Source organism: Harmonia axyridis, chromosome 1, assembly GCF_914767665.1.
Source record: "Harmonia axyridis chromosome 1, icHarAxyr1.1, whole genome shotgun sequence".
NCBI classification, from domain to species: Eukaryota; Metazoa; Arthropoda; class Insecta; order Coleoptera; family Coccinellidae; genus Harmonia; species Harmonia axyridis.
The window spans coordinates 66,000,642-66,016,505 of record NC_059501.1 but is presented as its reverse complement, the minus strand read 5'-3'; the positions used below and the strand labels follow the sequence as shown (position 1 = coordinate 66,016,505).

Sequence of the window (15,864 nt, the reverse complement as noted above, 5' to 3'; positions counted from 1 at the left end):
CAGATAAATTAGCCAAAACAGGGCGGTGAAATTTTATTTCGCCGGGGTGCTAAAATGTCTGGCGGCGGCCATGAGGCCAATTGTAGAAAATATCGCTAAAAGTATGGACATGACGAGTCCTGTTTCGATTGCTCAAGAGCTTAAGAGTGCACAATAAACCGTTTGGAACACTATTTGCATAAGGCTGATCTCAAGAAGATGCTAGATGTACAGACACCACACGAGCTAACGCAAAAAACCGCATGGACCGATTTTCCACTGCGAATCACTGCAGAATCGAAACAAAATCGCCCCATTTTTGAAACGCTTGGTGATGGAAAGTGGATCATTTATGACAACGTCAAGCACAAACGGTCGTGGTCGAAACGCGGTGAGCCTCCGGAAACGGTCAGGAAGGTTTTGCTGTGTGTTTAGTGAGATTGACAGGGAATTATCTACGAAAAACTGTTCCCCTAAGTCACAATTGTTAACTTGGAACTGTAGTTATCGAACGAAACAGCGCATATTTGACCCAAATCGGATCATTTTAACTATGGTTATTGAAGCCTTGTTCTTCATGCAAAAATAATGGTTTTCTTTTTACTACACCTTATACTTTCTTGCGCCTGAGTTGGCTTATGAAATGAATTCACATATATTTATGAATTTTTTTTTTAACTTGTTTTTGTCCTTCAAAAATTTTGGAAACTGAATATGAAATGATTTACTAAAATCCATCTTTCTATAAAAAAACACTTTGACCCAGTACGTACCAACAAAAATTTTCGCTATTTTGCTAACCTATATGAGCCGTGACTTTCTATGCCCCCCCTCAAACATCGTCTGGATCCACCCCTGTTTGTGAGACTGCTCACTAGCTTATTAGAGGTTATAAGGGCCTCACTTTGGGGTAGTTGCAGTGAAAGAACGTCTTTCCACTGACCAAAGTAGTGATTCTAGGCCGCCGCTATAGGACCCTCCTTAGAACATTAATAATCTATTCTAAGGGACCCTCATACTGGACATTTTGCCGGGGCGCCAAATTGTAGGGGCGCGGGGCCGTCGCTATGGGGGTAGGCGGTCGCCTAGGGCGCCAAAATTCAAGTGCGACATTTCGGTTGTAAAAAAAATCAAACTTATTCAATACTGCAACGCTACCACCAACAGAAGCAACATTAATTTCGAGCCCATCACCAGGTTACATGAGTTTTTTTTGTCAAAACGCATATTGAAGTAGCTAGGTATACTTTGCGATGATCCCACGCCAAATCTATTGATTTTACAACAAAAATGTATATACAGCAATTGTAGAAAATTTTATACATTTATTTTATTTTTTTTATTTATACATTTTTTTTACCAAGTCTAAATCTTTCATTTAAGCGTTATAGGGTAAATGCACTCGTTAGCCGACCGGCACTGGTTCTCGACCATTCCGTGATTTGAGATAAAATAATAATAAAAATATATCATGTAGTGCAAAATATTTTCGCGGTACGTGTTCTCGACCATTCTACCCTTCCAAGATAGTTTGCATAGTAGTGGTATAGGTCAAAGTTTTCGCGCTAAAAATTAGTTTATAATCGTCTATCATAGAAAAGGGTTCTTTCTCGTCCTCTCTTAGAAAAGTGCTTTGTGATATATGACCAGAAAATAGTAATTATTTCTTATTTTGAATGAATTATGTGTGTATATTTTGTTCCATATCAACTATAAGATATATTTTTGAGTGTATTTCAATCAAGAATCAAATAAATGTATATTTTTTTCGTTCAATTTTCGGCGGTTGCGAACTGGTATTGGAAAATTTGTATCTTTTATTTCTCGACCAAAGTGGTCGAGAACCAATATGTTACTTCAATAATTATTTATTTCAACCGATATATTTCTGTTGGATCAATTTCGTTTTTTTTCGATACCCTGATTCATTTATATATCTACTTTCTGAATATTAGTTTGCGACCACCGAATTAACGTTGAAACACTTATTTCTACCCTTTATTCATTCGCGGTCGAGAACCAATTTGATTGTACTTAATTCTCGACCACTGGTGGTCGGTGTTTTATATTTTATTTACTCATTAGTTTCTAAATAGATATTAAGAGCAAAATAACCAAATAATGTTGTATGAGTTGCTATTTTGAAATATTTATAGAAAGTGGAAACTTTTGCAAAATAATTTTTTTTTACGTTCCGAGTGTTTCTTACTTGATAACCTCATCTGAAACCCATCTGAGTGATAGGTAGTGATGTCGATGGTACGGTACGAAAGTAAGTACTAATCACTCATCTCTATCTAAAGTTTTTTATAAAATTTTTAAATGGAGCGGCCACTATTATTAGTGGTCGAAAACTAACACAAAAATGGTCGAGAACTCTGCGGCGTGGTCGAGAACCGAAGGTTATTGAGATTTTCTATATGTTTTCACATTTCAAAGGTTGAATGCGGAAAGAACGCTAAAAATTATATGACAAATCATTTAAAACTCGCCAAAGAATCGATGAACACCAACACCATTAAAATTTGATAAGTTTATGTATGAGAAAATCGTGCTCGAAATCGATGATTCTGTTAACTGGTCGAGAACCAGTGCATTTACCCTACAATTAGCATTTTAAAACAGATGAATATGGATTAGATAATTCTGAACAATGAACCTTTATTAGGTGCCTATAACGTTTGAAATTTCGTTAGAAGAGACAAACAGACAAAAAGATCAGCCGTGAACAGATTATTTGTTAAATTAGAAAGATGAAAAAGATTTTAAAAAATTCCATGATTGAAATGGTGCATAGGTGTTATTTCTATGACACAGCTTTGAAAAGAATATCCCTGTGATTTAAATTAATAAAATTAGGGATAATACTTATTAATAATGATAATTTAGTTCGTGTAAAAGGAGCCGATTCAAACATAGACCTATAATTATGTTATTATAGGTCTATGGATTCAAATGAAACTACTACTGCCATCTATGAGTGAATACCGTACTAAACGTGATAGGACACCAATTGGTGGAGGTTTTTACTTATTTTTTAGTGTAAACCGATAAAATGTATAAACGCAAAACAGGAGTTAACATCATGACCTTTAATTTTTTTTTTCCAAAGGAAATGCTATGGAAAGCATTGCTATCGATAAAATTCAATAAACAATGTACTGAGTTATTCAATTTTCCTGAGGAAAATTTATATTTAACATCACAGGAAATAAAGTCCAAATATATTGCTTTTTCTTCCATCATAGATTAAGAGGTAAATGTTTTCCTTAAAAAACTATTAATATGGTTTCTTGAGAAAACCAAATGAATCCAATGGTTTAAGTCTTATCTGTCAATTTTAATCACAACCAAATAAATAAAGCAATCATCTTAAGTACACACATGACACAACTCAAAGAAATGAAGAATTCCAGTTTTTCTACTCTTATACATAAATAATACATGAAATGAAAAAAAGAAGTTTAGGATAATAGACAATAGTATAGAATTATAGATAGTAGAAATGGTATTTAATATCCAAAACAAACACAAATTAAACACCCTTTACCCTTTGGTTTTAGAATTATTCAATCACATCTTTTTTCAGTCAAATAAGATAATGAATACAGTTCTCTGATACTGGCACATAATTGTGATTGATTTAAGTAAAAAAAATCATAAAAACTTGCAACAATCCACCCATGATCACATTATATAATATTGCTCAAACATCTTTCACAAACAAATATATTGCAATTCTTTTCCATAAAATATGTGCTTTAGATGAATCTTCAAATAAGCTTTTGATCATGATAACTTGTACAAACCCAACAAAAAGCATTATAGACAGCTGTATAATTGAGTATGCATTCACAAAGAAAAAAACTTCTTCTATTACATTTCTGTCTCTCACTTCCAAAGATTTAAATTGATCTTGATAGTGCCTGATTTTATTCAAATTTGTGCGAACTGTATCAATTCTTTCCTGGACATCATCAATGGTTACATCATACTGGTCGGTATTTAAATCATGAAACTTAATATTATCTTTTCCCAATCCTATATTATCTTCATTTTCTATAATGAGCTCGAAAAACACTGTTTTGGTGTTGAATGAACTAAAGGTGTTGTCAAAGCACAATTTATAATCTCCATCAATCACAGCATCTACTCGATGATTATTTTCAGGTTTCTTGTAATCAGCAACTAATATTCTGCCATTTGGATCTACTAGATGGAATATAATATCCAAATCTCCGTGACCACCATCCAAAACTTGATATTCTATATCAATAACGTCTCCTGTTTTTGCTGCATGGAAATAGCAATCCTCTCTTCCGGGATCAATGCTTATTGTTAATTCTCTTTCATTACTGAATACGATTTTGAAGCAACAAAGTAAAAAAAATACCAAACACTTCATTTTTGAGGAATACTGATAAACTGCCCCTGCTATCTACATAATTTGAAATTGATCATTTCTATATCAACTAATCATCTTTTTTGTTGGTTAATGTTCGATTTTTGACATTAAACGATTCTTCTTCTTCTTCTTAAAATTTACCATATATTTCAATCATCTCGTTTTTCTCCACAAATCTTAAAACTATTCCTGAAATCTTAATATGTTTTTTTCATTTTCTTACTCCTTCCTCCACTTTTCTTGTAGTAAAGAAAAACAATTAAAATCTCGTTCTTGCCTTATTTGAATTTACCGCGGTTCATCTTTGATAAGACTTCCGGCCACGTTATAGGTTATACAATAAGCTGTCAGGGATTGTCATAAATCCGGAGATTCGGAATATGAAAATGTAATAACATTTAATGGATATACGTAGAAATGTGGCATATATGAAGGTGAAACTGTTCCGGCGTTAATTGGACTGAAAATTTTATTTGAGCCCTCAAAATGTTTATCAATTATATTTCAGTGTTCATATTGTTAATGTGTATTTTTCGAGTATTTTCAACCGAATTGACGTTTGAATTAGCCGATAATGCTAAAGAATGTTTTCACGAAGAAATACACAAAAATACAACAGCTACATTAGAGTATCAGGTATCTACTTAAACATTGAAATCCTCTTTTATATTGATAATTTTTCCGGATTATAGGTGGTAACAGGAGGCCAGTACGATGTAGATGTTACCTTAGAAGATCCTAGAAAGAAAATTATTTATAACCAAGTCAAATCACAATTTGATTCTCATACCTTTACCGCTCAGGTGACAGGGGTATACGTTGTTTGCTTCAGCAACGAATTTTCTACTATTTCGCACAAAATAGTTTATATGGACTTCCAAATCGGAGAAGAAGAACCATTACCTGGTCTTGGGGAACATATTACAGCCTTAACTAAGGTGAGCAAAATCAATTGTATATATTAGTGCTTATTATTAAATTTATAATTTCTATAAGAAGAATTGAAAATTAAAACCAAAAATTCTTTTGAATAGTTACTACTTATTATAAATAGGCAATGTTATACTCTTTGCTGTTGACTCAGCATTTCAATTATTGGAAGCACAATGAAATTGAAGTAATCTTATAAGAAACATTCTTATTGAAAGAGAATTTGTACTTGTATTATATTTATTGCATCTACAAGATTCAATAATCTGCGAATGAACAAGAATAATAGAGAAGGAGCTTACATTTTTTTTTTATTGAGCTCATTGGGTAAAGAGAAATATTCATCTACCTACTTTCAATTTTGGGTATAATTTTAGAGTACTTTTGATCAGGACACTCATCAGAAAAAATAACATGTAACATAACAAGATCAAAATGATGATATTGACAGGGTTATTTAAAAATTGTAGTATAGCATATTCAAAGTCACTTGAACTAGTCCATAAAAACGCTTGGCCAGATGTACCTTTGAAGTGGATACCGCGATCCGCTAAATACCGGGGTTTATTTGAAAGTATTGTAAGGCAATAAATTCACTGACCCCAAAGAAATTTCTGGAAACTTGGACTACCCTTGTATAATCTAAATATTCTGGCTTCCTCCAAGTGACTTTGGATATACTATACTTCTCTAGATCTTTGCCTTAGGATAATGTTAACATGTATGAAATAGCCCCTGAAAGTTACAGAATGTATGGGAAAATTATGAACAAAAGCACTATTACTGTTTTCAACCAGTAGGAATCTTATTAACTATAAACACTTTCAAATTATTGTCATTTAAAACTGAAGGGAATGATTGTACACCAACCAATTTTCAATCACAATATGTTCTTCTTTCAATGAATATTGTCCTGCTTTTCCAAGAAAAACTGGTCCTCGCGGAAATATTCGGATGGACTCTTTTATATGGGCCACTGTATAATCAAGCAGTAGAAACCATCTGTCTGTACATCCAATAAGTTTAAACAAAACCTTAATGGGTGGGCAGTATGTTTCTTTGTTGTTCCTTCTTGTTAAGTCAGCGCTCTACAATATTATCTTCTATCTATATACAAATTTATTGATTTACCCATCCGCAACGCACAACGTATATTCAAAAAAGACTGAAATTCTTATGGAACCTGCCTCAACCTGAATACTTACGCTAAATTAACTGGTAGACCTAGTAGAACGCGAAATAAAGTCACGAATATTTCACGTTTACGCATGACCAAGACGCGCTTTCGAAAAAGCAGAAATTTTTCTACAACCACTTCCTATCAGAATGAGGTGAATATCAACTTCAAATCTGTGGAACGCGAAATTAGGAAATCCCTGTAATTTCGCCTTTGCGCATGCCCAACGCGCACGCTTCATCTGGAAATGCTGAATTTAGTATGGCATCATATAGGGGGCCCAAATTGAACACCCATATCAAATTACATTGGAATCTAATGGGAATTATTAGTAGTATTGGTAGACTCGGATAATCCCTACATAAGCATATTCTGATTCACAATTTTTTTGAACCCCCTTTTTTTTGTCTACAAAAATTAACCCCTAAAAACATTCAGACGTATTTGGTAACACCCCGTATGAGTTGCTTATAATGTTAAAAAAATTGAAAGTAACAAATTAAAAAAAAATTATAAAAAATTTTAACTCTTTCGAAGTGGGTGTAACCACCCCCATTAGTCAACTCTAATTACGCCAGTGTTGATAATACTGTGATGTTAGATTCCACAATCCTGAACACCTATTTTTGACTACGTATATTGTGAGAATTTTCCTTTACAACACTATATTTAACGATTCTTTTGCTGTGTGTAAAGTGACATCTTTTTGTAGAATATACATTCTGCCAAGGTCCTGATTATAATTTCAGGTTACAGGAAGTCGCTCAACATGACGTTTTATCTGAGCGATAATTCGGTTTTAATGTTATTTAAGCATTTTACTAGGTCATTGCATTGAACAGTGGTCACTAATTTGATCCGTAACATATCATATCGTATATTTGAAACGTAAATTTCAATGAAAACTTTAACATTGGATCAATTATGAGCTGGGATTCTGCTCAAGCGTTTGATTTATTTTGGTTTGGTTTGAGCATTGTTAAACATAGTTGAGCTTACTGAAATATAATTCAGAAATTATATAAACACAAACCATGTATGACACTTGACCTTTTTCTTGTATATCTGAATCTGACAGTCGATGCTTGAAATGCGCATGTCTTCAGTCCTATTTTGAACCTTTTTCTCGTGAAATATCAAAAATGCAGATCGACCAACTGAATTTCTATCTCTTTAACATAACTCAAGTGACTAGAACTTTTTTTTCTAATTTTACTCTATGTTTTGTTGCTTGTATAATTGTATATTTATTTTCAGGTGATGACTCTTTTCCATTAGTAGAAATTGAAATATTATAGTAATAATCTCCACAGGTTTAATTATCCTAAAACAAACGTTCCCTATTTAATCAACGTGATAAGAGTTATTCCTCAACGTTTTTTCTTATCTTTTTCGTGGTCAATAAACGTTGGTGCTTTTTTATCTTGAAATGCCTTTAATTGAATTACAAATGAAAAAAATTACGAAGAATTTGTATTATTCTTGTAAGTCGGGTTACTTTTTTTTAATTAACACACTATCACTATGCCTTTTTACAAACAATAAAACATAAAGTGTATGAAAAAAAGAATGACTTATAACTGTTATAGACACTGTCCTTCTTAATTTGAGTAACGTCACGTCAAACAGATGAAATTTGAATTATGTTGGTCAGACTGACATTTCAATATTTCAGGGGAGATAGTTCTGTTGAATTGCATGCTTTCAAGCGTGAAAAATAATAATATACTCATTTCGAGCAGGGACAGACCATTAGAATCAGGAGTATAGGCCCGAAAAAGGCTTAATATACTACGGAGTAATGCTGTAATGAGTTCATTACAGCACTGTTTTTAGTACTGTAATGAACTCATTACGATACTACAATAGAGAAAAAAGTTACAGCATTATTTCGAAAATGAACTTTTTTGTTGTGGTTTTTGCCAATGAGTTTCTCATGAAAATCGGCCTTCAGACACAGACAAGTTTTCGTTTATCTTTTAAAGAGATAGGGCTTCCCCTTGAAAGGGCTCCAATTTGGCTCACCCAGTACGGTATATCTGATAAGGCCGAAATTTCACTGTTGCGCAATCTTAACGTCCAAATTTTAATCTGGGAAAGCTGAATTTTGTATGGCAACAATCGCGGCCCAAACTGAATGCCTGCACTAAATTTCATTAAAATGGGATAAGAATTGTAGAAGTTTAGCCTTTTACAAGGATATGCGCGCGCACATACCGACAGACAGACACAAAACCAAACCTATTCAGGAAGATTTTAAAAGTGATCATTATGCTTCCACTCTAGCTTCGGTAGACTCGGAAGCAGGAGCAATTGCACCCTTAAGGGTGTTCAATACCTTGTTCATACCACTGCTATTTCAGTGCTAATTTCAGTGCATTCCAATTCCAAAGTACAGGTCGGATTCATTTCATTTTTTGAGCGAACAATGACGTGATAGTGAACTTGAAGATCTCGTCTCGATTTTCAAAAAAAAATCGATAGTATTCCGAAAATTGAACTTTGAAATTAAACACTTTCTTTAAATGACTATTCAGCTTTAGAGAGACTTCTCATTTGAAGTAACTCATCCACAAATGTTCAGTGATATTATGTGTTTTGAATTGGTGCAAACATTTTTTAAAAATTGCTTGATTTGCTCTAATTGTAGATGTTTTTCAAATAGAATTATGCTTTTTGGAACGCCTCCCAAAGGTTTACGCCTTTTTGCAACATGAACGCCAATAGAATCTTGGACTGTATTTTATGGCTCGAGATGAATGACACTTTTATGATTTACGAGGGTAGGGTTTCTCTGATTGGCTAAAATTGTGTACATTACTAGTTTATGACAATATTGCACTGAAGAATAGGGATACGTAGAAAACTTGTTATGAAATCATTGTTAGAATTACAAACGATACTGTTCCTAAAATATATATGCTAGCTGATTTTATTCGTAATGATGTCTGGAGAAGTACATTTTGAGCGCTTAGTATCATAAAGAAAATTTCAAAAGACATAAAGAAATTAAGATGAAAAAAAGGTATCTGGATTTTTGCCGAAATATGGAAAATTATCAATATTTGAGAAATCTGAAAAAAAATTCTCAAAAAAAAAAAATTCTTTTGAAAAACTCCTTATTCCCGAAACTCTATCTACAATATTTGTCATTTAATTTAACCCTAAAAATAGGCAATTCTTGATTAAGAAAATTTTCTCGTACTTCCTTCATTAATATTAACTTGAAAAAATTTATAGTAAACATTTTTCGCTTCGTGAAGCCATTCTTGTATACATACCTCCTTGAAAATTTCATGTCATAAAAGTTTAAGAAATTGCAAAATTTTTTTATAAATAATTTTTTTCGTTAACAAAAAATGAAAAATTTATGTAATGCAATGTAAAGTGATGTGCGTTTTTTCTTTTTCATCATCATATACCGTTTCTCCATCAGCGAATGACATCTTTTAATCCAAAAAAAATCCGCCATTTGTGTAATTGAATTTCAATAATATGAAATTCTAACAGTATTGAAATAATCCATTTTTTTCTCGAGTTAATAGATGCCTTCGTTGATGAAGGAAGGATCATAACATATTGAATTGAAAAAATTCACACATTAAATTTTTCGTTTCTTTAGATTTCTTAAATGTTGATAGTTTCCGAGATATCACTTCGCCACAATGGCCGTACTTTTCGAATTTTGTGACGGGAATGGTCTCCAACGATAGTGTTTGACTCACCGATGACGAATCCGTCCTCAAATTCGATTCTGGTCAGTCCGTCAGGCCGTCCTATACGTGACAAATATATGATTGCAGCCCTTTCTCACTATCTATATATTCAATTTCAATGAATTTATAAATCAAACTAGAACTTTATGAATCGTTATTTCTTAGAATATATAAGAAAAGATATTTGTAGATAATTCAATTTTGAAGGCATAACTTATTCCATTTATGAAAAGGAACTGTGTAATTAGTATATTTTCTATATGATGAGTACCTATATATTCGAATGGATGATACAAAAAATATTAGTGTAAGCTATTCGGAAAATGTGTGAATAACAGTGCATTTATTTGTGGTATTTTTTATATTATTATTGACAACAAATATTAATTTTGCAGACACATATCAATCAGTAAAGTATTACTTTTCCTGCCTAGGCAGCAAAGTAAGTATATATCTGTAAAAACCCGAAGTGACACCCGATAGACAGAACAAAATACAACTTTTCATTCCTATTCTGTTACTCTTTTCTTATTGCCCTCACTAATTTTTTTTCACGACTTATAATACGTGTCAAATGTCAAATAATCATTTGAATAATCATTCTGAATTTCAGGAGAATATCAAAAATTCTCATCTAGATAAAGAGACCGACAACAATAACCTAATAAATCACATATCTTATATTCCTATACACAGTGTTGTGGCCTCCAAAGGCGCATAAAATGAGAACTCAAAAGCTTTTCGAATTTTACATTCTAGAAATCTCAATATCCAAATTTTTCTGATTTTCTCTGTGAAATCATACAACCAGAGATGATCATATATTTTTTCTCAATTGGAATAAATTGCTATTTCTATTATCCATACTCAAAATAAGTCCATGACAGTGGTTCATTGTCATTTCTAACTTCACAATATTTTCAGCGATTTTCTTATTTAGTAGTAGTAACCTAAACAGTGGCGTACCCAGACATAAGCCTTGGAGGGGGGATAAAGGAAAAAAAATCAAATTTTCCTTCTTTTGAAGAAGTTTTCCAAAGAATTTTGCTTACTCATAATAAGATTGTGATATATAAGGATATTCCTCCTGGGGGTATATATCCCCCTTATCCCCCCCTAGGATACGCCACTGTATCTAAACTGAACTGAATTTCTAAAGTTTACAGAAACACAAATTTACTCTTTGCTGGGCTTCATCGAGAGTTGAGATTTTATTAGGGGCAATAAATACCAAACAGGCGGTTCTTCAAATTGAATGGGTGTGTCAGGTACAAATCTACCAAAAATTTTCGGGTAGCTCCATCTAGCGGAATTGCAGTTTCAGCGCAAAGTAGTCTACAACCTTAAAGACCACATATTTATCTATATACAGTTATGTGGCCTACAAGAGCGTAATTGGCGCATTAATGAAGAAGAGCTCAAAAGCTCTGATTTCACGTCAATGCTTTCTTCATTGCTATTTTATAAAGACTATTTTTTTAAATGACTATGAAATAGACAGAAATAATAATCCTAGACATTGTGTTGGCCTTATCAGTAATGCAGTTGGTAGGCAGTCTAGAGGTCACAGGTTAGAATCCCGAGAGGACTAATATATTTTCTGAGCGCTCATCTCCGTTTTCAGATTCGATTCTGTTCGTGATAGATCGATATATTCGGGGAACCACCGCCCAAAAATATATGGTAATTTACATTCAATCCAAGAGTCTATGTACCTAAATAATTTGCTTGTTCATTCAGTCTCTTCAAAAGCTACTGTAAATGACAATGATACGTAGCAGTGATAAATGAATAAAAGTGATCTATTTATCAAATCATCATAAGTCAGCCAATTTCGCATAAGCAAATAAATTTTATTCTATCTAACTGTAAATATTATTTTTGAGCTATATACGCCTCGAATAGTCGAATATCTAAACAATATGATGAAATTGTTACAAAGATTCTGCTTCAACTGCAACCTATGATGGAATTGTTATAAAAACTCGTATTATGGTACCTTGAATTCGTGAATTATGACCTTGATGTAATTTTAAAGTTTGAATCGGTCATCATCGCTTGCTGTAAAAACATCGGTAATTAATTTCGTTCGAAATATAGTTGTTGCATTGCACTGTCATGAAAATGGGGAATTTCGTGCTTAACATAATTATTGTATGGCCTGGTACTAAAAACAACCATTGATCCGTTAATCTCGGAAATTTAATGTGCAAAACGCTTGATCGTTATACTCAGTCCGATAAAAATCGAAACGCTCACTGAAGTGCTGAATTAATTTAACTAAGTTTGGCATGAGTTTTAATTATTGTAGGCAATGTTTTAGCAACAAAAATTGCCAAAACACGTGATTTTTGCGTTTTCATTTTTGTACAATTTCTAGTCTTCATTTTGGCGCCCCGGCAAAATAAAATTTCGTCGCCCTGCTTTACCTAATTTATATGAATTTTCTTTGAAGGAGCCTGTGTTATTCTTCTCAGGTATATCTCCAATTTCATATGAAATCGTATTTTTCAATTTGAAATCTCCTTGTCAAATTTATCAAACGACGTTTTGTCGGTTTCATCAACAAACGTCCTGCATTGTTCAAAAGTTCGACGTCCTATTAATAAATCCATAGTAAAAAGACGTCGTAATTTTTAAAGTTGCCAAAAGTCTTGTTTCATTAACTGACTTTGCGCCCCCCTGTAATTTGCCGCCCCGGCAAAAAAATATTAACCACCCCTGCCCTCTGAAATTAACACAGTCGATGTTTTATAATGTGCAGAATCGAATTAACTTCAAACATGAACCACCAAAATCAGGAAAAATTTGAGCAGAATATAAAAAAAACAACTATTACTCCGACCCTCAGAGTAATAAATAAGATATGTCATTTTCAGTAAGCAAATTTTGTCCCCAACATGAACTATCTAATTTGACATGAAGCGCGCGGAAATAAAAACATTCAGTGATACGATATTTCACTCAATTCGCGAGTTTCTCCACAAAGAACGCACTTCTTATGTCTAATAGTGAATCAAAGTTTCATATTAACTCAAAATATCAAAATAAATACCTAAATATTTCAGAAAACAAACTTCAAGCGCGCCAAACAGTGTGAAACAACCGATGCCCCTAGGAGAGCAAAAGTTGCCAAACCTTGGATTTCAGCAGGTCGATACAGAAAATAATAAATATTCTGCTTATTATAAATTCGACAATTAGGAAAAATATCGGATTCCAAATATTCAAATTTGCATAATTAATTGGGAATCACTCAAATAAATATATTTCTTTCGATATAATTATTATACATTCTTAAGGATGTAGTAAAATTGTGGATTTGAAAATATATCACAATCCAACAATGTAATCTAACCATGTTGGGGACATTTAAAAATTGCTTATCCTTATACCTCTATCTATGTTTATTACCCTATGCTCCGACCGATTTAAAATTTTGCATGTAGATATACAGGGTTATTCAAAAGTCCAGGTGATAACTTTATGAAATAAAAAGTTCTTTTGTTTGAATTTTGGAGGATATTGTACTCAGAGAATTTCCATTTTCCAATATTTTCATGTTTCTGCTGAGTTCCTGAAATGCCCCAGTGGCGGGGGTATTGTCTGGTTTTACGGACTTTTTTCCAACTTGAAAACTGCTGGGGCGTACCGTTTTCAAGAAAAATGACTTCAATGTTATCAGTACACCTGTACTTCGGTAAGCCTTCCGGGAACTGCGACCATGCAGATCTTTTGTTCACAGACACCTGTACTTACAAAGGAAACACATTCCATGTGCTGCAAAAAAGGGAAACCAAATAAAAAGTGTTCATAACTGTGAGCCAAATATTGGTGTCTCGATAACACTGAAGTCATTTTTCTCAAAAACGGTTTGTCCTTGCGACTCTTGAGAAAGATGCCTTTTTTGTGAAGAAATGTCGAAAAATCAGGACATTCCTCTATATAGCTCATATCCTTATTGGCGAAGAGGTTAGGGGCGACTGATACATGATACACTCGAAAATTATGCCACTGTTCCGAAATTTTGACACGCTCCTTTAGAAATTAGGTACTAACGAGAAAAAAGTGGTATAGCATTGGCATTGCCAACTGAGCGTCAGGCCCAGAAATTATTGATAGATGGGAGATTATTTTGAAATATAAAAATTTCAAAGTTTTCAAGATGTGAATCTTCGTCGAAAATCAAATGAACTTTTTCAAGTATATTAATTATCATGTCATTAATTTCTATCTATCTGTTATGAGTATCATATAAACCACAAAAAATACTGAAAAAACCATTATAGAATTTTTTTAATATCTCGAACAGAAACCAAGATATAGCGAAATATTTGAAACGGTCAATTTTCAGAAACGCTCTGTAATGAATCAAGATATCTACGATCTGCGTTATTTCGAAAAATGATCGGGGGGACCTTGAAGATTTTTTTCTCCAAGTGTTATGCTTTCAGTGAGCATCTAATCTGAGACACCCTGTACATTCACACTTATGCGTAGAATAAACTTTTTTTTATTGTTATAGATGGAATCCTCAGCAGCAGACACACATAAAGCTCTTTCAACAATTATCGATTTCCAAACTCATCACCGACTGAGAGAGGCTCAAGGAAAGAAACGAGCAGATGAAATGAATGAAAGGGTGTTGTGGTGGTCCATAATACAAACATTTGTTATTATTATGATTTCAGTTGGCCAAGTAATCATTCTGAAAAATTTCTTTACAGAACGAAAACCCTTAAATGTTATTAAGAGGTAATTGTAGTAATCTTATTAGGCAAATAATTTTTACTGTTGTTCATTTGAGGACAATTATATTTTTGTTTGATATAATGTTTCATTATTTTTGACGTTTGAATTTTTATTTTTGTTTGATATCAATGTTTCCAAACTCCCAGATCAAGAAATGATTGATTTTAAACTATATTTTATTCATAGTTAATACAATCCTGTGAATCAAGTTCAATTTATTAGTACAAAATTTAAGTTAGTTCGAAATTTTCGCTGTTTTGCGTATTTCAATTTATTTGGAATAAATACTTAAAATGATCTTTCCAGTTATTTATTTTTTTTCAATTTAATATTGTATAATCTGAAGGAAATATTTATAATAAATGATGCCCCTTTTGAAAATCACATTATTTCAAACAACAAAAAAATATTCTGTGAAAAGGAACCAAGCTGATTCCTATTCAATTGTGACCAAAATTCAAAAATGAAAAAGCAGTGACGTGAATTTATCCGCACTTGCTCTAATTTGGCATGTAGAGTTTTGCTTCAATATACTTAATTCAGTCTTCTGAGCACAAACCTGAAGTCGAAACTCTTAAGTCTGTGACATAAAAGGAAACAGCTACTTCAACAACAACAATTTTATATATTAAAATAAAAATGGATGCTTTAAAGTTTAAATTTTTGTCCTTTTGATAAGTACCATTCAAATTCAGAGACTGAATTAAATCAAATTTTTTATTGGAATTCACGAATATTTTGAAAATACTGCTTTTTAAAAATAATTTTTGGCAATCTTCGCTTAAAATTCAAAAAATGGGCAAAATGATAGCTCAATATTACCCTAGAACAAAAGCACAAAAAGTCATTTTGAGCTGAAAAATTTAACAATATATAGTTTGACGATGTAGATATGATATATTAAT

At 32.6% G+C, this 15,864-nt stretch overlaps 2 protein-coding genes across 2 annotated transcripts; one reads left to right on the top strand and one right to left on the bottom strand.

The window, feature by feature from the left end:
• Window positions 1-3,298: 3,298 nt before the first annotated feature.
• On the bottom strand, window positions 3,299-4,476 carry LOC123670936 (transmembrane emp24 domain-containing protein 5-like). Its single transcript, XM_045604532.1, has one exon. The coding sequence runs from the start codon at window positions 4,382-4,384 to the stop codon at window positions 3,686-3,688; it is 699 nt and encodes a 232-aa protein (XP_045460488.1). The 5' UTR covers window positions 4,385-4,476; the 3' UTR covers window positions 3,299-3,685.
• Window positions 4,477-4,689: 213 nt separating this feature from the next.
• On the top strand, window positions 4,690-15,057 carry LOC123670937 (transmembrane emp24 domain-containing protein 3). Its single transcript, XM_045604533.1, has 3 exons — window positions 4,690-5,020; window positions 5,077-5,322; window positions 14,733-15,057. The coding sequence occupies exons 1-3, from the start codon at window positions 4,871-4,873 to the stop codon at window positions 14,964-14,966; spliced, it is 630 nt and encodes a 209-aa protein (XP_045460489.1). The 5' UTR covers window positions 4,690-4,870; the 3' UTR covers window positions 14,967-15,057.
• The last annotated feature ends 807 nt before the right edge of the window (window positions 15,058-15,864 follow it).

What these genes read in the sequence shown, in the direction of transcription:
- LOC123670936 (XM_045604532.1), bottom strand. Translation starts at nt 4,384, where the DNA reads ATGAAGTGTTTGGTATTTTTTTTACTTTGTTGCTTCAAAATCGTATTC.
- LOC123670937 (XM_045604533.1), top strand. Translation starts at nt 4,871, where the DNA reads ATGTTTATCAATTATATTTCAGTGTTCATATTGTTAATGTGTATTTTT. An exon ending in CAGCTACATTAGAGTATCAG is followed by an intron (nt 5,021 to 5,076) that starts GTATCTACTTAA and finishes TCCGGATTATAG; the next exon opens with GTGGTAACAGGAGGCCAGTA. An exon ending in ATATTACAGCCTTAACTAAG is followed by an intron (nt 5,323 to 14,732) that starts GTGAGCAAAATC and finishes TTATTGTTATAG; the next exon opens with ATGGAATCCTCAGCAGCAGA.